The sequence below is a fragment of the Cavia porcellus genome, unplaced genomic scaffold (assembly GCF_034190915.1).
Source record: "Cavia porcellus strain 051 isolate PalLab524CR breed Dunkin Hartley unplaced genomic scaffold, mCavPor4.1 scaffold_27, whole genome shotgun sequence".
In the NCBI taxonomy this organism is placed as follows: Eukaryota; Metazoa; Chordata; class Mammalia; order Rodentia; family Caviidae; genus Cavia; species Cavia porcellus.
In genome coordinates, this window is record NW_026947510.1 from 41,502,900 (window position 1) to 41,524,885 (window position 21,986).

The 21,986-nt window shown below is 36.4% G+C and overlaps 1 protein-coding gene across 1 annotated transcript in view; it reads right to left on the reverse strand.

Moving 5' to 3' along the window:
• Slc15a5 (solute carrier family 15 member 5) overlaps window positions 1-21,986 on the reverse strand; it is an 87,179-nt gene that overhangs the window by 24,514 nt on the left and 40,679 nt on the right. The window contains exon 6 of the mRNA XM_063237580.1: window positions 4,392-4,580. Within this exon, the coding sequence (XP_063093650.1) occupies window positions 4,392-4,580 (189 nt within the window). The remainder of the gene's footprint in view (window positions 1-4,391; window positions 4,581-21,986) is intronic.

Sequence of the window (21,986 nt, forward strand, 5' to 3'; positions counted from 1 at the left end):
GACAGTAACTTAGTGACAATAACACTGTATGATTCTGTACATACCATTACATAACTATGTTAAAGTATACATGACAATATTAGGGATACTAGTTAGAATATTTGATATTTGTTATTCTACAATATATGGAACTTGCTTCAAAATTTTATAACAGGGAGGGAGAGGTAAATACAAAGAGGGCAGAGAAAAAATAAATTGGGCCTGCGTTGAAAACTATTGAAACTGGAAGACAGGTACTATGAGAGCTTGTTTTTCAATAATTTCTATTATATATATACAATAAAATTTATAAAAGTATATTAAATAACATTAACATTATAAGATCTGAATGGTTGAATTATTGTTTTTCTAAATTTCTTACTGCTTTATGCTTTGTGAATTTTTCTACAGCAGGACCATAAATATTAAAGCTCATTCTAAGAAAAAAAGAAAAAATAATAGAAAATAAATATAAAGACTAAAATTTCCTATTCCTTGTATATACAAAGAAATAAATCTTATTACTTTCTCCTTCTCCTTACAGCAATATCCTCTCTCCCTGGCTTACTTATATTTTAACATAGGAAAATTCTGCATTTGCTCAGCATTTTTAAATGAATTTACTAATGTATAAAGCAAAGGTATAAATGTTCCTTTTCAAATTCATGTGGCATTTCTGTTTCCTTTCTGTGTGTCTTTCGTATGTTTTTATTTATTCATCCAATAAACATTTAAGGGAGTTCTAGTTATGCACTAGGAAAGGTGCCTAGTGCTGAACCAAGGATTCAGAAAGACCTAAGTGTATCTTTCTAAGATTTTAACCTCCCGAAGGACAGAGAGCAGAGGTGTGTTTATTGCATAGGGCGGAGCTACACAGGCAGTCAGTTCTACTGTACTGATAGCAGATGACGACAATATAGATGATAATGGTAAATAAAGGACTTCCAATTTTGATGGCCAGATGCCATGGGTCTTTTGTGTAGTGCTAGTTACCAGCAGGAGGGCAAGGCCAAGCCTTTGAGCGCTTTCAGGAAGGCCCAAAGGAGAGTACGAAAATAACATTGAAGAGGCTGGGGGAAGCAGTGATTCATAGTTATAAAGGGATTCGGCTTGTGAACGTCCCTCTCCATAAATACAAAGAGACAAACAATGGGCAGAAAGAGTAAGTGGGCCTATTTCTTTTTCTGAGAAAAAGCAGAATGTACAAGCCCATTATTACTCTGCTAGTTAATTATTAATCTTATGCTTTTCTCTCGCTAGAACTTCGGGGGCAGTGTATAATTCATGAACCCACTTTGCCAGCTCTGTGCCTGCTGGTTAATCTCTCTTTGGTGTCATTTTAGTCGTTTTTGAAAACCCCCAGTTCCCTTTTGTAGGACTTAACTTTTCCAGTCCTCAAATCTCCATTTTTCAGACCTCTACTTGCATGTTCTCATCTTTTCCAGCTTTAGTGATCATCAACTTGATGTTTTATGCTCTATGATACATCTTGTATCCCATTATAGTACAGACATTATCAATGTCAGTCATTATACTGAAATTACCATTATATTATAAAGACACAATGAAAAAATACTCAAAGTGTTTGGGACATCCAGTCTTCTTGCCAGGAAGAACTCAAGGTAGTGGCTGGTTACTGTTTGCAATGATGGCACGTCATAGCACATAGGGAATCTATAGTCGAGGGTCATAAAGAATCAGGCACTGGAGACTCATGGCTGGAATCCTTTTTCACTCTAGTTGTGCTTAAACAATTAAAATTAAGGCCATTGTGTTTGGTGAAAAGTTTTTTTAATATGCAAGAAGAAATACCATACCCTCAGAAAATGGAACTTTGTTGACTCTGTGGTCACTTTCAGACCATTGCTCTTTCCTTAGTATCTCATGTTATGAGATTATGTGTTGCTTGCCTTTCTTTTGTGTTGTCATCTACCAACCGAGGCCATTTTCCTCTGTTTCTCAAAGTTGACAGATCCTTTCATCACATTCTCTAGAAGAGCCCTGAGTTAAATCTTGGTGGATTTTAAGATGCACACTGAACACCTTTCTAACTTTCCACCCTTCTGAATCCTGGCTTCTCGGTGTCTTGAGCTCTAATGTCCTAGTATTCCTTTCTACTGTAGCTTCTACTCCATTAGCACCCATGACCACAGACTGTACCTGGTTCCCCACACCAATGGTGGCCAACCATGGCCACGGAATGGCCAGGCGCCACACATTTTCACAGAACTTCATTGGAACACAGCCACTCCTACTTCATAAGTATCATGTATGGCTGCTTCTGCATCCATATGACATAGCTGAAAAATTATAAGAGAAATTTATCAGTAAGTAAAAAGCCTGTCTCCTGTCTGAAACCTTCTAAGAAGTTTGTCAACCCCTGCTCTTCATCAATGGCTACCATCATTCCATGATGCCTGCTGTGCGTGCCCCTCTCTGACTATCATCTTCTAGCTTTCCAAGCCACTCTCTCAACCTTCGCTGGAATCTTCAATGACACAAAATTTTGTCTGTTTTTTTTTTTGTGTGTGTGTGTGTTTATGCACATGCACACGTGGCAGAGACTGAATCTAAAGCTTTTGCATTCAGTTATACGCCTTCCGCTCTTAAGATTTTTTCTGAAACAGTATCACACGAAGGCACTCAGACCCAGCCTATACTTATTATCCTTTCTCCCCAGAATCCCAAAGTTCTGGGATTACAGGTGTGTGCCACCACGGCTACCTTCTTTTTCTTCTTTTTTTAAAAATGTGTTTAAGACTTGAATAACAATGTTGGGCACATTTTAGGCAAACATTACTTTCTGAAAAAATAAACACAGATTATGAAACAGCTGAAGTAAACACTGTGATGCATAAAGAAAGAAAGCACACAGCTTGGGAAGTTTTCTACTTTTGTTTTCTTTTTCTCTCATCTTCAAAGCACAATATGGCTGAAAGGGTAGGTGGAGTCACCCACCCTGTTTTCTTACTCAATGCTATCAACGTAGGACATTGTCAACCATTTGAAAAATTTATTTTTGCTGTGCCATGGAGAAACAGCTGTGGATTTCATTTGTTTAAATAAGATTATATTTATTAATCACTCTGTACTTTTCAGGAAGGAGAAACACAAAAGAATATGATGGTAAGTATGGAGACAAAAATCCTGACTTTGGGGAGTCTACATTCTCTTGATGAGAGGCAAGCAGCACATCAAATTATACATAAGATGCAGTAAGTAACAGAGAGAGAGAGAGAGAGACAGAGAGAGAGAGAGAGAGAGAGAGAGAGAGAGAGAGAGAGAGAGAAAACAAAAGAGAGAGAGAGAGAGTGATGGAATAAAAAGTGGTGAGATGGTCAAGGAAGCTTCTCCAAAAAAGATGACCTTGGAGAAAACTGAATGAGAAGCCTGCTCTTCAAACAGAGTGAATGGAGCTCCAGAAGAAGGGAAATGCAAGTGCAAAGACCTTGGCATAGAACTACATTTGCCACCTTCGAAACACACAGTGCTTATAACAAAGGGTTAGAAATGAGAAAATAGAGTTGGAACAGAATATGCAAACTGGATTGTGTGGACTTTCATTCCCCATGCTGTGGAATTTATCTCTAAGATTGTATTGTGGTTTGTGAGCAAGGGAATGATAGGACTCATGTTTAGGAAAGATCATGCTGGCTTTGCTGAAGAGAATGGACTAATGGGTAGGACAGGAAACAAGGGACAACCGAGGGGGCTCTAGGAGAATCAGGGTTAGAAATGAAGGTAATTTAAATCAGCACATTACAAAAGGAATGGCAAAAAATGACCACATTTAGAGCATATTTGAGTGAATATTAAAACATGCCATTATGTTAGAAAGAGAGAAATGCAGGCTGACTCATGCACCAGAGGCAGCCCTGACCACACTATGGTGGTGTAAGATTCCCTGGTGTTTACATCATGGCAGAAAATGCTAGGAACAGGATGCGTTTGCCAAGTGATTAGGAAGTTGTTTAGGAAAATGAGGTCAAATTTTCATTTCATTTTCATGTTCCTACACGCTCAAAGTATATTAAATGTTATTTTTGGAGAAAATATAGAAATATACGTATTTATCTATGAGAGAGGAAAGGAAAGGAAAGAGGGAAGACAGATGATTTTTTAAGGGCATTGGAGTTGTCGTCTAAGTTTTTGCAGTGCTTTCTTCCTGTACTGTAACTAAAATATTGTTGGCGCTAATCAGCTTAATAAAACTTCCATTTCATCTGTATCAGGTGGAATTAATAATTATGTATGAATTAGGGAGATGAAGAGAAATGTAAAATCTTAAAAAATGAGGGTGCTAGTTAGGCCTGTGTGAAGCAGTGTGGGAAATCTCCTGGGGGTGAACAAGCAACCCGCCATTTTGTTTTTGTTGAGGTGATGAACTCTTTGTAAAAACTTGAGCTACTCACAGGCTGGGTTTACCAGGGTTTCAGCCACACCAAGTAAAACGTACTGAAGAACCAAGTGGAAAGCAGGCATGGAGGAAACGGTGAGAACTTTGCCTGAAAGAGGCTGCTCCACTGGAGGAAATTGCTTCCTGTGTATTTCAAAGCAGCCAGCCACCATCACTGACAGTGCCCCAGAAAGATTCCCAGCAACTGCAGGAAAGGACACAAAAGAAAAAAGCAAAACTAAAGAAGAGCTGGACATCAGTGTAGTAGGTCATAACACTTGGTACACCCAGGGATGTTTCCTCAACGTTTTGGGGGGCGCTTGGGGTGCACAGATGCACACTCACTGTGTTTTCTGGCCCCAGCATGTGCTGAGTCTGTTTCCTGTGGCTCCTCACTGGTTATCTGATCTCCACCCAGTTATTTAAGCTCATTATCAGTTTTCACAGCTCTGAGACTGAGTCATGCTGCTTACTTCCTAGGGTGGTGGTGAGATTTAAATAAGATAATGTTATCTGTTATTATAAGAGTTCCTGATACACTTAACAGCCATTATTATTGAAGATAAAGCAATAGTTTTAAACTTTTGTTCATAGATGAGGGAGATATTTCTAAACAGTATTTTTAAAAAGATACTTTTGAATAAAAATGCTTTGGGGAAATTAAAATAAAACAGTATGTTTATATAACTTTATCATTTTGAAAGGATTTTGAAATAACTTAAGATATTATCACTTTTTGGATTTTATCATTTCTCTAATTTTTATAACAAAATTAAGGCACTCACAAGACAACTATAATTAAGGTATAGAAAGTTTGTTTAGGAACAAAGTCATTAAAAATGGTAAATTAATGAGGTGAAGAAAAAAATAAGCAATTATTCAGATAGAGTCCAACTCTTACTTGTTTTTGATTCCAGGTATCGATCTCATGACCTCATGTTCGCCAAGCGGGCGCTTATGCCACTGAGTTAAATCCCCAGCCCTCCAATTCTTTCTTTGAAGAAAATTATCTAAGACATTTTTGGTTGTAAAAGAGTAGTAATTTTGTGCCAGAATTTATATCTATTGCTACCATTTAATTTCTCAATTCATCATTCATAGTACTGGAATTCTCTCTTTGGAGCAGAGCAAGCAAACTTTGGCTTGCTGGAATTTACTTGAAGTTTAGAGACATTTACATTTTGCTAACTTGCATAAAGCTTCAGATAAGGCAAAATTTCAATTCAGAAAAACCAATCTAATGTTTAAATAGCTTTGTGTTTGTTTTTGTTGATAAAGAAACTGGTAGGTAAGTTTTTTGATCATATTTCAGCACTTAAATGTATCTATAAAGAGTGTTTTTTACTGGGTCTGTAAGAAATGGAAAGTGTTTTTTTCCTTTTAAAACTTTGAGGAATCTTTTTTATTTATTGCCATTTTAAATTAAATTAAATAATGGCCCATTCATTGTGAAGTAGAGATTTTACTTTTTCTCCATAGTTCATATAAAGCTATGCATTTCACATGCTGTCTGCCCTAATGATAAAGCTCATCTGTGGTTGGCTGACTCCATTGTTCCTAAGTCAGCGGAAGGGCAGAAACAACATGGTGGAAAGGCATGCTACAGTACAGCTTCTCCCTTCACTGTAGCCTGGAAGCAGAGAGGATTGGATAGAGCCAAAGAGAGCAGAAAGGGACTGGGTCAAAGACGCATCTTCCAGGTTGGGCTTCCAGTTACTCACTTTCTCCAAGAAAGACTCACCTCCTAACAGCACATTCAGCTATGAGCTCACTGGTGGATTATTTCATTGATGAATTTAGTATCTCCATGATCTTATCGCCTTCTGAAGCCCCGCCTCTGAATACAAGAGCCTTCTAGGAGGCATCTGTTATCCAAGCCATAAGAAATATCAATATGTAAGCCCAGTCTTTGCTCTGTTCCTGTTATATGTAAGGCAGTGTGCTAGCCACAGTAGAAAATATAAGATGGATACCTTTTCTCAAGCATTGCAGACTCACATTCCAGTGAGGAATACAAAAAGAACTGTATTTCTACATGGAGAAGTAAGAGACATCATTTTATACTATAAAGAAAGAAGGTTTTGGTGTGAAAAAGTGAACACCATTGGAAGGGTAGCAAAGCTAGAGTGCTTTGAAAATGTTGGACTAACTTTCTGAAGGGTGAGAAGCTCAAGTTGGGTGGGAATCAAGGGAGATATAGATTAGGATCAGATAAGAAGAGGCATTTAATATACTTTGTAGGAATTTGGAAATTATTCTGAAGATAACAGAATCATTGAAATTTTAGACATGAGTAAAATGATTACTACTGACATTAAGGATGATTATGCTCAAGATCATGTGCGGGTTGGTAGAACAGAAGATATCTTGGAGGTAGAAAGATAAAAAGTTATGAGAATAATGGTAGGGTATAATTGGGGCTTGAGTTACAATCAGAAAGGCCACTTCAGTGTAGTAGAGGGAAGGTAGAAAAGTAAGATGCAACAGAGTTCACTGATTAAGCCATGGTATTTGAAGCAAAGTGCAAGGAGGAAGCCAATAGTATTATTAATATGAGCCTGGGTGATTGGACAGAAGAAGTGAAAACAGTATAAATGAGATCCATGTGTAGATACGGACAACATGAATTTAATTTTGAGTTGAGTTAAAGGTTCAAATGGGTCATCTAAATTGAATTGCTCTTAAAAAGTTGAAAATACGAATCATTGCTCAGGAGTTTGTTTGAATCAAGAGATAATGATTAATGAATCATCTACTCAGAATGGGAGTTAGGGTCAGATGAAATTGAGAGAGGATCTGAAAGGAAGAGAAGAGAACATCTAAGCAACACTTTGAAATGTAATTGCATTTAGAGCCAGGAAAAAGAAGCAAAATGGTAGTGTTTAAGGGAAGATTTTAAGAAGGAAGACATACAAGGCAGACTTTCGATCTTTTCCTCTAGTTCTTCTCTTTCCCTTTGCTATCTCCTTCAAATCTGAAGATATGAGACACCTTTTTTCTCCTCATCTCCAAATATATCATTAAGTTCTATAGATTTTATTTCCAAAATATATAATAAACCCTCCTGTTACTCTCCATAGCCACTTTCACCATTCTAAACCAGATTGTTCTCAAATTTTAAAGCCAGACTATGTGCAGCAACCAAAGTCTGGGGTGAAAGTCATAGTCATAGCAATAAAGAATGCTTCCATTTTTGTCCCCTATTAAGCATCCAGCAGTGAGAGTGCTGTTATGTAAATGCAGGTTGAATGTTACTTTTCAGCTTTAATTCCTCGTGTGGATCTTTACATGACTGAAAGAAAATCTGGAATCCTTACAATGGTCCGTGTGATCTCATCCATTGTGGTCACTCCAGTCTAATGGCTTGCTACATTCTCCTGAATGACCATGTTTCAGCTACACTGATGTTCATTATCTTGAGTATCTGAAACTCCTTCCCACTGTAAGGACTTTGCTGCTCTTTCTTTTGCCTGGACATTTTTCTTCCATTTTTTCCCCAGCCTCAGGGCCTATTTCTTCTTCAGATATGCACTGTATAATCTACAGTAGATCCTGCTTCGTATTCCTCTCACAATATCTATTTGTTCTACTGCACTTACCACAATGTGGAATAAAGTACATTCATTTGTACCATTCCTATTTCAATGAGTTGATTAGATACTTTATGAGAATCACAACCAAAGTTGGTACAAGTGTAAGCAACTTATTTAAGCGACACACATAGACATGATTAAATGATGACAGAATTAAACATTTTGAGAGACAGAAGACAATGGAAAATATAATAAATCAACTGTATTGATGAATGGATTACTAGTTATCTTTTACATTCAATAGAGCTCCAGGATGAAATCAGAAAGCAAGGGGTTAAGTACCAGTGAGTCGTGAGTATGTGTACGTAGTTTAGGAATGAAGAAAGCTTTGATGTGTAGGAAAAGAGAAAGATAAAAATTTGTTTGAAGATATTAGCAAGATCATAGGAAGCTGTTTTACAATGTGGGGAAGATGTTTTCCTGCTTCTTTTTTGCAGAGTAGATATGTCAATAGAGATGCAAAAAGTTAAAAATGTAAGAGGAGTAAGTAAATATATAATACAGAAATGTCTGGAAGTAAATAAGAAAGAAAAACAAGTTGAGAGCCCAAAAAGTACAATTATAGCAAGGAAAGGCAAAATATAATACTCAATAGGATGATAGGATGATTTTAGAATACAGACAAAACTGAGAATGAAAAATACTGAGACAATACTGAAGAGTGGAAAATGAATGTGAGTATATATGTGAGTATACTACATGTGTATTATGAACAGTGAGTAGATATATATATATATATATATATATATATATATATATGGTATGTATGACCAGTATATATACTATATATACCATGTATAGTATATATACTATGTATACGTGAGTGTATATACATAGTGTATAGTATATACATATATATACTATATATACTATAATATATATGACACTCTTTCAACTTGGAGGGACCAGTTACTGACTCAGAATTGGTGGATGGCAATGAAATAAGAGAGAACAGAGGGGAAAAATTTAGCAATCTCTGTTTTTGAGCTTAGCTAGAGATGGAGAGTTTGTGGTAAAACTAGATCTAGTGTCGTGATTTGTAGCTTATTCTACTTAGCTTCCCTTTTACTTTCTCATAGGGACAGCTGCATTACTGTACACTTTGCTTTTGGCATTATAAAAAATAATTAGAAGGATAATGAGCTATTTCAAATTGTTTACAGAATTCAGGTTAATTTTAAAAATGTTTTCACTAGGAGAATAAGGCATTGGAGGATTTTGATGGTTTAACCCATATAAAAGGACAAAAAATTCTTATTTATGTGTGTCAATTCATGATCAATCAGTGTAAGAGCGTGGCTAAGTGTCTTTCTGATTGAATGGTCACTCCCAGCATGGCTGAGTATGAAGCGTAGGGCTGAAGTTGGACAAGAGATCAAAATTAGAAATTAGGGTTCTGAATAGTGAGTTCTCTCCTAACATCTACATATACATGCACCTCACTTGTAGTGCTAGGGAATATCATCAAAACAGGAGATTAGGAGATTGAAGGGCTCCACTCTCAATAAGATAAGTGGCTTCCTTAAAAGAGCACTCCATTATTAGCCCTCATAATACCACAACTAGTTCCCTGCAAATGATTTTACGGAGAAACCCATTTCTTAGTAAGTCCCACCTGTGTACATAGACACACCATCCACAGCAATCCTCATATGTCCTCTTAGCTGATTGTCCTCAGGCACACTATTCTGTTAGATGAATGACACATGAAGTCTACCTGACATCTGAGAAGTTTCCATTGCGAAGAAGACAACTGGGAAATAGGGACGATCTGTAGTTAATGTGTTCAGAGAGATAAGTGACTGTATCTATACAATATGAAGTTTCTGTGAAAAAGAAATGTTAAGAAAACTTGGAAAACCAAATATGGCTGCTGTCACTTAAAACTCAGTAGACTGCTTGGAAGATAAAGACATGTCTCCAAGAAATTATAGCACGAACTAAGAGAGGGAGGGAGTTGTAGGGTAGGAAGGAAGAAAGGAAGAAAGGGAGAGGGAGAGGGGGAGAGAGAGAGAGAGAGAGAGAGAGAGAGAGAGAGAGAGAGAGAGAGAGACAAAGCAGCATTAGCAAAAAACAAAGCAACAAACCCAAACCAAAAACCATCACAAGATTACAGGCAATTGAAGACAAAAATTTAAGATATCTACTGGATTATATTATGAAAGTCCAGCATCTGATCAAAAGGAGGTCAAAAAGGAAATACAGAAAACTTAGAAGACAATAAATTATTTTTTTAAAAAATCATAGATTTTTTTTCTGATTCAAAGGATCCTTTTGGGTCAACAGTATAATAGTTGAGAAAGATCTTCGCCAAGGCAGAGAAACATGGAATTTTAGAACATCATAGATGCAGAGGAGGCCCTGCTATTTAGGAAAAGAGGGCATACAAAGAGGAATGCATGTCAGAAGAGCACTGGACTTCTCAATAGTAACTCAAATTACTTTAAAAAATTCTTCTCTCAGAATTAAAGGCTTGGTAGTAGGCTCAGTAGTAGATCATGTGTTTAGCACATGAGAAGCCCTTGGCTTGATCCCCATCACAGTGGAAACATTGTTTTATAATTTGAATTCTATTAAGATCCTGCTCATCTGATTGTCACCTGTGCTATGTATCAGGTTTATATTCTATCCAGGAGAGTTTATAACATTTTTAGTAATATTTTAGACTATGGTGTACAGTTTTTGTTTTCTATAAAAGGCCAAAAATAAATCTTTAGCATTGGTGAGCTAAAAGAAAAATTGAAAATATGCCAACCCTTATGTAATAAAAGAAAAATAACATTTTGATGAATTAAACTCAAATAATATCTGTGTGAGATGATACAATTTTATTACAATTGGGTTTCAGAATTAATGTTCTCTATCATCAGATGAATTGCAAATGCTTACCTGTGAAAAGTATTCTTATCTTATAGTTCATAAAAAATAGATGGTGAACCAGATTTTGTCTATCAACTGGGATGCTTGATATTTGGTTTAGGCACTCATTAGTTTTTACTTCTTGCTTCTGAATTTTAGCCTGGCCTTTTAGTTGGGCTACTGTAGCCTGTACACATGTATGAACCATGTAGAGAAATCTTTCTGGACTTTTTCTTTTTGCCCTCAAAATGTTTATGGCTGTTATTGGAGGACTGTGGAGTTCTAAGCCTGCAGGCAAGTGCCACTGGTTCCAGAGGCCCGTCAGCCTGTGTTAAGTGCCCCCACGCACTTTCCCCTGGGGAGGTCCCAGGAGCAGGCATCAGCCTCCCCTCTCCTGGCTGTGCTTGGCAGACTGTGGAGTGCTAAGCAAGCAGGTGGGCATCGTGGGTTCCAGAGGCTGGGCTTGAGCTGGCCTGCTTCACCCCAGTGACCCTCTATCAATTCAGGGAACTGGGTGCCAGAGTCCCAGGAGCTGAGGGCACGGGAGAGGATTTCCAGCAGACCCTGAGGAAGCCTTAGAATAATGTTCGAAACACTTGAAACACAGAAATATAGGAAAATGACAAAACTAAAGAAAAAATTACAATCTCAAACTTTCAGCCCATCCAAAAAAACCTTAGGAGCTATGCATATAGAAGAAAATATCTTCCGGGAGAACATGGCGGACAGATAACAGCAACTACCGGCGGCTCTCTGAAAGACTCGGCTCAGAAGCCAGGAATGGTGCGGACTAAGGAGACATAAGCAGGTGGAGATATGCTCTGCTGACTCAGGAACGAACTGGGCTGAGAGAAGCCAACTTGGAATGCAGTCCTGGTGCTAAAACAGGAACAGAAAAGACTCGGTGTGGAGGCTGGAACCGCGCCATTGTAAGCCGCGATTTGGGTTTCCCGCCGCGCAGCGGCTGGCTGCCTCTACAGCGGCTCGGCAAGGGGAGAGACGTGCAGAAGCTCTGAGAACGGCAATCTGCGAACGGCAGGGAGGCGTGCACTGATTTGTGGTGAGGTGAGTGAGAGAAACTGACACTCTACCACAGTTTGACTCCAGCAGAGGACTTTCTGGGCCCGAGCAGTCCTGCGGGAGCAGGGCGCGGTGGCGACTCCAGCCACACATCCCCCTCTCGGGCGGGATTGGTGAAAAGTGCCTGGCCTGCGTGACGCTGCCGGCGGACCTGGTAGACTGTCCCAACCCAGATCCCAGAGCCTGACGGTGGCCAGGAGGGGAGACGCGTAGGCTGCCTGGTCCGTAACTCCCTGGTGCGCAGCGGTGAGCGGGAACACCTAACTGGCGCAATTCGATCAGGCTGTGGCTGACTGGGAGAGAAGCTGGGCCTCTTATATAAGCTTGCATATATAAGGAACAGAGAAGAAGAGGCAGCATGGGAAGAGGCAGCAACAAGAAAGTCTCCTCGGCCCCCAATTCTGAGAAACAGGCAATAGCAGACACCGCACCAATACACATAAGGCACCATATAGAGAGCCTCATAGACCAATTCAGGAATGAAGTTATCAACGACCTGAAGCTAGAAGTATGCAGAATAGTTAGAGAAATGCTAAGCACCACCCAAGAAAAAACAGGTGATGGAATGGAAGAACAGAAAAAAAGGGGAGAATTGTTTGATGGAGAAAACAGAGAAAGCATAGAATACGTGAAGCAGGTTCAAAGGGACTACCAAGATACTAAGAAGTCTATCGAAGACTGGCATAACAGCTTGAAAGAAACTAAGGACAGACTATCTGAACTGGAGGGCAGACTTGTAATATGGGAGAATGAAATGAAAAACTTCTTAAAAATAACAAAGAAACAAACAGCAATAATACAAAGACAAGAAGATGATAAGAGGATCCATAACTTAAGGATTAAGAACATAAAAGAAGAAGTAGGGATGCAAACAAGTGAACTACAAAAGCTACTCACAGAAATAATCCAGGAGAATTTTCCTAATTTAGCAAAAGGTAAAGATACTCAGATGTATGAGGCATACAGGACCCCAGCTACCTACAACCCAAACAGAGCAACACCCAGGCATATAATAATAAAAATTCCAGAAATTCAATACAAGAACAGAATATTAAAAGCTGTAAGAGACAAGAAACAGACCACTTACAAGGGAACACCCATCAGAATTACAGCAGATTTCTCTGCACAAACCATCAAATCACGAAGAGCGTGGGGGGAAATAATTCAAGCATTGAAAGATAATAATCTCCAGCCAAGATTGAGATATCCTGCACAACTGTCCCTGGAAATTGATGGAAAAACAAGGTGCTTCCAGGATAAAGAGGAACTGGGGGAATTTGCAACCACCAATTCAACTCTAAAGAGAGTATTGCAGGATATTCTAAAAAAAGAAAAATACAAAGAACCCAGAAATAGTGGCGGGGAGGCCACAACAAATGGAGCAGAGAACAAAATGAAGAAGACAAACTGACAGCTACTGACAGAAAAAGAGCTTAACAGAAATGAGGCAGAGAAGATTGGATGATAGGAACAGCTATTTTGGAGAAAATGACATCTTAATAGGTAATACTGATTTAGTATCATCTTGTTTTGAAGTCTCATCTAGCTTTTGTCCTTCTGTCTCCAATGGTCTAAATAGGCTGTATCTTATTGGATTTTATTATGTACGATAGTATAAGCAAAAACCTTTTAAAGACAAGGAGATTATACAGAAACCATTGTTCATTTTCTGTTAGTCGATTCTAAATACTCTGTAATGCTGTCATTCTCTTGAATGGTTTTACATTGTTTTGATATACTTAATGCTACAGTATACGAAGTTGTACTCAAGGATTTCAAAGAAAGAAACAATATGGTAACTACTTTTAGGTTAGGATTATCTGGTGGTGAAACACTATTCTGCTTAAATGGTTATGTTTTGATCTGCGCTGTTTCGTTGTTATGCCCTCTTTTATCTCAATCTCCACTCCATTATTTACTTTTTTATCTTTATCCTTTTAATTAAAGGAAAAAAATAGCAGGATATATAATAGTAACCCATTTTGACTTTTCATTACCTTGATTTAAAGCCCTGTATTACTCTCACCATCTGGTTTTTAACTGATGTTCCCCTATTCTGTTTTGCTGGATAGTATCAGGTTCGAAAGTTTAGGCATCAGCTGTGAAGATAATGAGATTCATTATGACGCCCATTCTTGTTCACTTTTAGCTACTTTTGAAGACCTACAATGTCTCCAATGTTTTGGTTTTGTCGGTTTTATTCTTTACTGTTTTGTTCAATTGTATTATAACTAATGATATAGGCAATTCTATTAGAGATAGCGGGAGACATTATGGTAACCATTGTTGATCACCTGTATTATGTTTTTACATTATCTATTATGTCCACCCTTTTGACTTGACCGATTCTGTTCTGTTATGTCACATTTGGTTTTACTCTCTTCCAAAAAAGTAGTAAGAACCGTGGGAGCAATGAAACCCAAAATGTGTAATAGTCATGGTACAAAAGAGAGGAAAAGAAAGTACTCTAAACTATATAACTGCATGTATATTTAAGTGTATAAGATAGAAAATGATATCACAGAGTTTTATTGGATCAATGAACAGAACTGTTTGCAGTATCATTGATGGAATGTCCACTTTACAAGCTTTAATTTTGTGACTTGAACAATTATTTCTAAGATGACAATATGTAATCCATTAACTAGTGATTTCCTACTGTTCATTTTTTTTCTGTAAATCTGTATAACTTGTACCCTTTCCCTGCTTTTTTTTTCTTTTCTCCTTAAATAAAAAAAAAAAAAAGAAAATATATGCCCTACACCTCAAATATCAGACATAATAGCAACTGAAATAAACAAGCAACTCCGGGAAGCTTTAAAGGAATTCAAACTAGGAATAATCTCCCAGGTAAAAGAAGAAATGAAAAAGAAATGAAAGAGATGCTGAATATATCTAAAGAAAACACAGTTAAAAAACTGGAGGAACTAAACAAAAAGAATCCCTAGATGAGCAATATAAGAAACAAACAGAATATATAAAGCAGATGCACAGAGATATACAGGAAATAAAAAACTCCACTGAAAGCTGTGAAAACCACCACAATGAAAGTGAAGATACAATTTGCAGACAAGATTGCAGCTAGTGAACAGAAATCTTTGTTATCTTTTAAAAATAACAAAGAATCAGGAAATAACAATCCAACAACTGCAAGATGGCACAAAAAACTATAAGATTGATAGGGATTAATGAAAAGAAGGGCATTAATAAAGGACATCAAGAGGATATTTAGAGAAGTAATTGCTGAAAATTTCCCAAACATGAGATCGGAAAACGACATCAGGATCAGTGAAGCATATAGAACTCTAAACAGTCATAACCAAAATAAAATTACACCCAGACATATAATAATCAACATCCTAGAAATCCAACATAAGAATAGAATATTAAAAGAATATAAGAATAGAACATTAACATAAGAATAGAATATTAAAAGCTATCAGAGAGAAAAGACAGATCACTTATAAAGGAAAACCTAGCAGAATTACAGCAGACTTCAAAGCACAAACAATAAAGTCAAGAAGAGCATGGAGTGAAGTATTCCAGATCCTAAAGGAAAATGTTTTCCAGCCTAGACTGATGTACCCTGAAAAACTGTCCTTCAAAATTGATGGTGAAATACGATACTTCCAGACAAAGAACACCTGAAGAACTTCATGATCACCAAGCCAACCCTGCAAAAAATATTGAAGACAGTTTAGATACACTTAGGAAAAAACCACTAAGCAAAGCAGATAAGTAAACAGAATAGAAAGATAAAGATGCAACAGCAGAAAGATAACATGTCAACAATAAACCAACATATAACAGTTATAACCATTAATGTAAATAGTCTCAATGCACCAATTAAAAGAAACAGACAGGCAAAATGGATCAAGAAACAAAATCCAACCATATACTGTCTACAAGAAACTCATCTAACCCAAAAGGATACTCACAGATTGAAAGTCAAAGGATGGAAAACAATACTTCATGCAACAGGAGCCCCCCAAAAAAGCAGGAGTAGCCATTCTGTTTGCAGACAATGTGAACTTTAAACTAATAGTGATAGGAAGAGACAAAGACTACATACTGGTTAGGGAAAAACTCCAAGAGGAAGAGATAACTATCTTAAATATATATGTACAAAATTCCAGAGTACCCAGTTATATAAAACAAATATTAACAGACATGAAAAATCAAATTATCAGTAACGCAATTGTAACAGGAAACCTTAACACACCATTGACACTAAAAGACAGATCAACCAGGCAGAAAATCAGCAAAGAAATAACAGAATTGAATTACACATGTGAACAAAGGGATAGAGGGACTTGATGGAGTGTTCCATCCAACAACATCAGAATACACATTCTTCTCAGGAGTACATGGGTCATTCTCTAAAATAGACCATATTTAAATAAATGCAAAAGTGTTAAAATTATCCCTTGCATGTTATTGGATCATAGTGCTTTGAAATTAGAAATTAATGATAAAAGATATTGCAAAAACCCCACAAGCACATGAAAACTGAATAACACACTCTTGAGTAATCAGTGGGTCACAGGGGAAATTAAAGAAGAAATTAAACAATACCTACAAGAACATGAAAATACAAATACAACTTACTGGAATCTGTGTGATGAAATGGAAGCCATCCTCAGAGTAAAATTTAGTGCACTGAGTTCCCACATCAGGAAAACAGAATGAATACAAATAAACAACCTGATGCTACACCTCAAACATCTAGAAAAAGAAGAGCAAGTCAAGCCCAAAGCTAAAAGAAGGGAGGAAATTATAAAAATCAGAGCAGAAATCAATGCAATAGAGACTAAGAAAACAATCCAAAGAATCAATGAATCATAGAGTTGGTTCTTTGAAAGAATAAATAAAATTGATAATCCCCTAGCCAACCTTATTAAAAAAATGGAAGAAAAAGCTCAAATTCATGCAATAAGAAATGAAAAAGGTGAAATCACTACAGACTCTATAGAAATACAGAAGATCATCAACACCTATTTTGAAAACCTCTACTCTCAAAGGTTTGATAACACAGAAAAAATAGACAGATTCCTAGAAACATATGAAGTACCAAAGTTAGGTCAAGAGGATGTAAAACTGCTGAATAACCCAATCTCTATTAATGAAATTGAAAATGTAATTAAGTCCTTACCTACAAAGAAGAGCCCAGGCCCAGACAGATTCACTGAAGAATTCTACAAGAAATACAAAGAAGACCTACTGCCAACATACTTCAAACTCTTCAATGAAATTGAAAGGGAAGCAATTCTTCCTAAGTCATTCCTGGAAGCAAATATTACTCTAGTACCAAAACCTGAGAAAGACCCAACTAAAAAAGAGAACTATAGACCAATCTCCCTAATGAACACAGATGTAAAAATCCTCAATAAAATATTTGAAAATAGGATACAGCAAATTATCAAGAAGATTATACACCAAGACCAAGTGGGATTAATCCCAGGCATGAGGGATGTTTCAACATAAGTAAATCAATAAATGTAATCTACCATATCAATACAGCCAAAAGTAAGAATCACATGATCATTTCCATAGATGCAGAAAAAGCTTTTGATAAGGTCCAACATTCATTCATGATCAGAACTTTACAGAAAATTGGAATAGATGGTCTTTACCTCAATACAATAAAGGCCATCTACGACAAGCCAACAGCCAGTATCATACTAAATGGCCAAAAATTGAAGGCCTTTACTTTAAAATCAGACACAAGACAAGGATGTCCCTTATCACCGCTCCTATTTAATACAGTACTGGAAATACTAGCCAAAGCAATTAGACAAGAGAGAGAAATAAAAGGGGTAAAGACAGGAAAAGAAGAAGTTAAAGTATCTTTGTTTGCAGATGACATGATACTCTACATAAAAGACCCCCTAAACTCGGTTGAAAGACTCTTAGATATAATAAATAAATTCAGTAATGTAGTTGTATACAAAATCAATACTTGAAAAGCAATAGCATTCCTATACACTAACAACAAAATCACAAAGAGAGAAATAAGAGAAGCTACACCCTTCACACTAGCAACCAAAAAAATGAAATATTTAGGAATTACTGTTATGAAAGAAGTGAAAGACCTATACAGGGAAAATTATAATACACTGAAAAAAGAAATTGAAGATGATCTCAGAAAATGGAAAGACATCCCTTGCTCATGGATAGGAAAGAATAAATATTGTGAAAATGGCCATTCTCCCAAAACTGTTATACAAATTCAACGCAGTCCCAATAAAAATACCATCAACATACCTCATAGATCTAGAGAAATCAATCCTAAAATTCATCTGGAGTGAGAAGAGACCTGGACAACAAAGACAGTTCTAAGCAGCAAAGGCAAGGCTGGAGGCATCACAGTCTCTGACTTGAAGTTATACTACAAAGCAATCGTAGTAAAGTCAACATGGTACTGGAATCAAAACAGAGCCAAAGATCAACGGAATAAATTAGAAGATACAACCACAACTACAAACACACTCAACCACCTTATCTTTGATGAAGGAGCCAAACAGGTTCACTGGAATAACGACAGCCTTTTTAATAAATGGTGTTGCAAAAACTGGCTCTCCATATGCCGAAAACTAAAACTAGACCCATGCCTATTACCACATACTAAATTAAAATCTAACTGGATCAAAGATCTGAATATTAAAACAGAAACACTAAATCTATTGGAGGACAAATTGGGTAGAAACCTTGAAAACATAGGGGTAGGTAGAGAATTCATGAATAGGACTCAAACCACATGGGAAATACTTCCCAGAATCAGTAACTGGGACCACCTCTTATTAAAAAGTTTCTGCATGTCAAAAGAAATCTACAGCATAGTGAAAAGAAAACCCACAAACTGGGAAAAGATCTTAGTGAACTCTCCCTCAGACAAAGGACTTCTGACTGAAACCTATAAAGAATTAAAAAAAAATCAGACCCCCAAAATTCAAAGACCCAATCCAAAAATGGGCATCTGAGATGAATACACACTTCTCAGATGAAGAAATACAAATGGCAAATAAATACATGAAAAAATGTTCATCATCATTAGTCATTAGAGAAATGCAAATTAAAACCACACTGAGATTCCATCTCACTCCTGAAAGAATGGCCAGGATCAAGAAAACCTTCAACAACAAATGCTGGAGAGGCTGTGGGGAAAAAGGAACTCTTCTGCACTGTTGGTGGGAGTGTAGACTGGTGCAAGCATCATGGAGATCAGTCTGGAGATTTCTCAAAAAGCTGGGATTGGAAGTCTCATTTGTTTCAGCTATCCCACTTCTAGGCATATACCCAGAAGAACTGAAAGCATCATACCACAGTGATATATGTGCACCCATGCTTATAGCAGCACAATTTGTAATCCCCAGGTCTTGGAAAAAACCCAAGTGTCCATCAACTGAGGAATGGATAAAAAAGTTGTGGTATTTTTGTACAATGGAGTACTATTCAGCTATAAAGAAGGATCACATTGAAATATTTATAAATAAATGGGCTCAGCTTGAGACCATACTCATAAGTGAAATAAATCAAACTCACATGTATGAGTACTGAACCGTTTCCCTATTGTAAGAAATGATTCAAATATAAAAAAGCATGTGGTAATCATGATCCCCCATTATGTGGCGTTGAAGTCTTATAACGTTTTCACTCATTAATAGGAATGGCTTTTTTCTGGGCTTTGATATTATTGCCTGTGATGATATGAACAGCTATTTTGAAGAAAACAACACATCATAATAGCTAGTGCTGATTTAATATCATCTTGTTTTGAAGTTCCACCAAACTGTTGTTCTTCTGTCTCCATTGTTCTATCATGTTGTATCTTACTGGATTTTATTATATGTGATAGTATAAACAAAAATTTTTATAGGCAAAGAGATAATATAGAAACCATTGTTTGTTTTCCATTAGCTGGTTCTAAATACCCTGTAATATTTTCATCCTCTTGAATGGTTTCACACTGTCTTGATATGTTTGGAGCTGTAGTATATGAAGCTATATTCAAATATTGCAAGGAAAGAGACACTGTGGTAACTACTATTAAGTCGGGTTATCTTGTAGTGAAGCACTATGTTGCTGAAATTTTTATGCTTTGACCTGTATTTTATGTTGTTATGTCTTCTTTTATCTCAATCCCCCCTTTTTAAAAAAATTATTTATTTTATTATTATTTTTTAATTAAGGGAAAAAATTAAAAAATGAGCAGAATATTTTATAGTGAGTTTTGATTTCCTATTAACTTGATTTGAAGCCCCGTCTTGCTCCCACCATCTTGTTTTGACTGATTAGACTCTGTTCCGTTCTGTTTGATGGTATAAAGTTTGAGGGTATAGGCAAGTACTTTGAAGGCAATAAGATTCCCTCTGACGCCCATTCTGGTTTGACTATTATCTTCATTTGAAGTCCTGTAATGTTTCCAATGTTTAGGTTTTATTGGTCTTGTTCTGTACTGTTTTGTTCAATTTTATTATACCTAATGATATAGGCAATTCTTTTTAAGATAGCAAAAGGCATTATGGTAACCATTGTTGATAACCTTGTACTCTGTTTTTACATCATGTGCTACGTCTATCCTTGGTTTTGACTGACTGCTTTATTTTGTCATATTTGGTTTTAGTCTCTTCCAAAAAAAAAGTAGTAAGAACTATGGAAGTAATAAAACCCAAAATGTGTAAATGTTGTTGTAAAAAACAGAGGAAAAAAGTTCTCTAAACAATACAACTGCAAGTGTGTTATTATATGCGATAGTATAAACAAAAATTTTTATTCAATGCTACAGGTTCTAGATGACCATATTACTGTCTTTGTTGTATCATTGAACACAACTGTTTGCAGTCTCACTGTTTGAATGTCCACTTTGTATGCTTTAATCCTGTAACTTGAACAACTATTTCTAAGATGACAATATGTAATCTATTAACTAGTGATTTTTTACTGTTTTTTCTTTTTGAAATTCTGTATTACTTGTACCCTTATATTGTTTTTTTTTTCCCCTTTAAAGAAAAAAAATGTATGGCTCTCCAGTACTGTGCTATCTCCTGAGAGCTTGTTAGACATGCAAACTCTCAGGCTATCCGTTGTTAACCAAACAACTGACTTAGAACCTGTATTTAGACTGCAGACCTAGATTACCCCCTGCTAATGTAGAGTATCAGACTTAATCTACTGAAGTCCAATGAAAGATAGGCCAGATAATTTCAAGTGAAGTACATACATGTCACTCATTAGTTTTTGTCATTTTGTGCTGATAAAAACAAAATACCCATAACTGATTTATATAAAAAGAGATAAAAGTTTATTTTCTTACACTTTTGCATATTGGGAATTTCAAGTCGAGGCTATGGAAAGTTCTGTTGTTTGGTGAAACTTTTTCTGCTTCCAAGAGGGTTGTTTGGACACTGCATCCTCCAAATGGGAGGAAAATTGTGTCTGTGCATAGGGGAGGATGGAGGTTGAAAGCAACGAACTCTCTCCATCAAGACAATGAAATCATCCAATCCCTTTCAGAAGCCAGCCTCCCAAAGGCTATGCTTCCCAAAAATATTCCACTAGGATTAAGGTTCAAACTGAATTTTGGAGGGGACAAAACAAAACTATAGCACACATTTAGCTATCTCTGAAGGATTTATGTTTGTTTTTTGTTTTCTTTTGTACTCTATTGCCAATGAAAAATGACTTTTTAAAAAATTCAAAGGGAATTTGACTCCAACTTAAATTTAATCTACTCGTTTTTAAAGTCTTAATATATATAAAATAATAACATACCCAAACAGAGAACAGTTTAAAGAATACCTACATTTTAAACTTCTTTCAGATATTCATTTTGAAAATAAAACAGCATGGTTTTAAATGAGATATTATATTCAGATAAATAATATGGATTTCAGATAATATATTAATATTATAATACATATTTTACCATATATTCAGATTAACAATATGTATTTCATTTTCAAATTTCTGAGTCTTGAAGCTTCTATAGTTTATTTCATTAACTTACTATGTAATAATTTTCTATATTAGTACATGATGTGACAAAAAGAAGTCAGAATTCTTTCAGATATTAAGGTTGT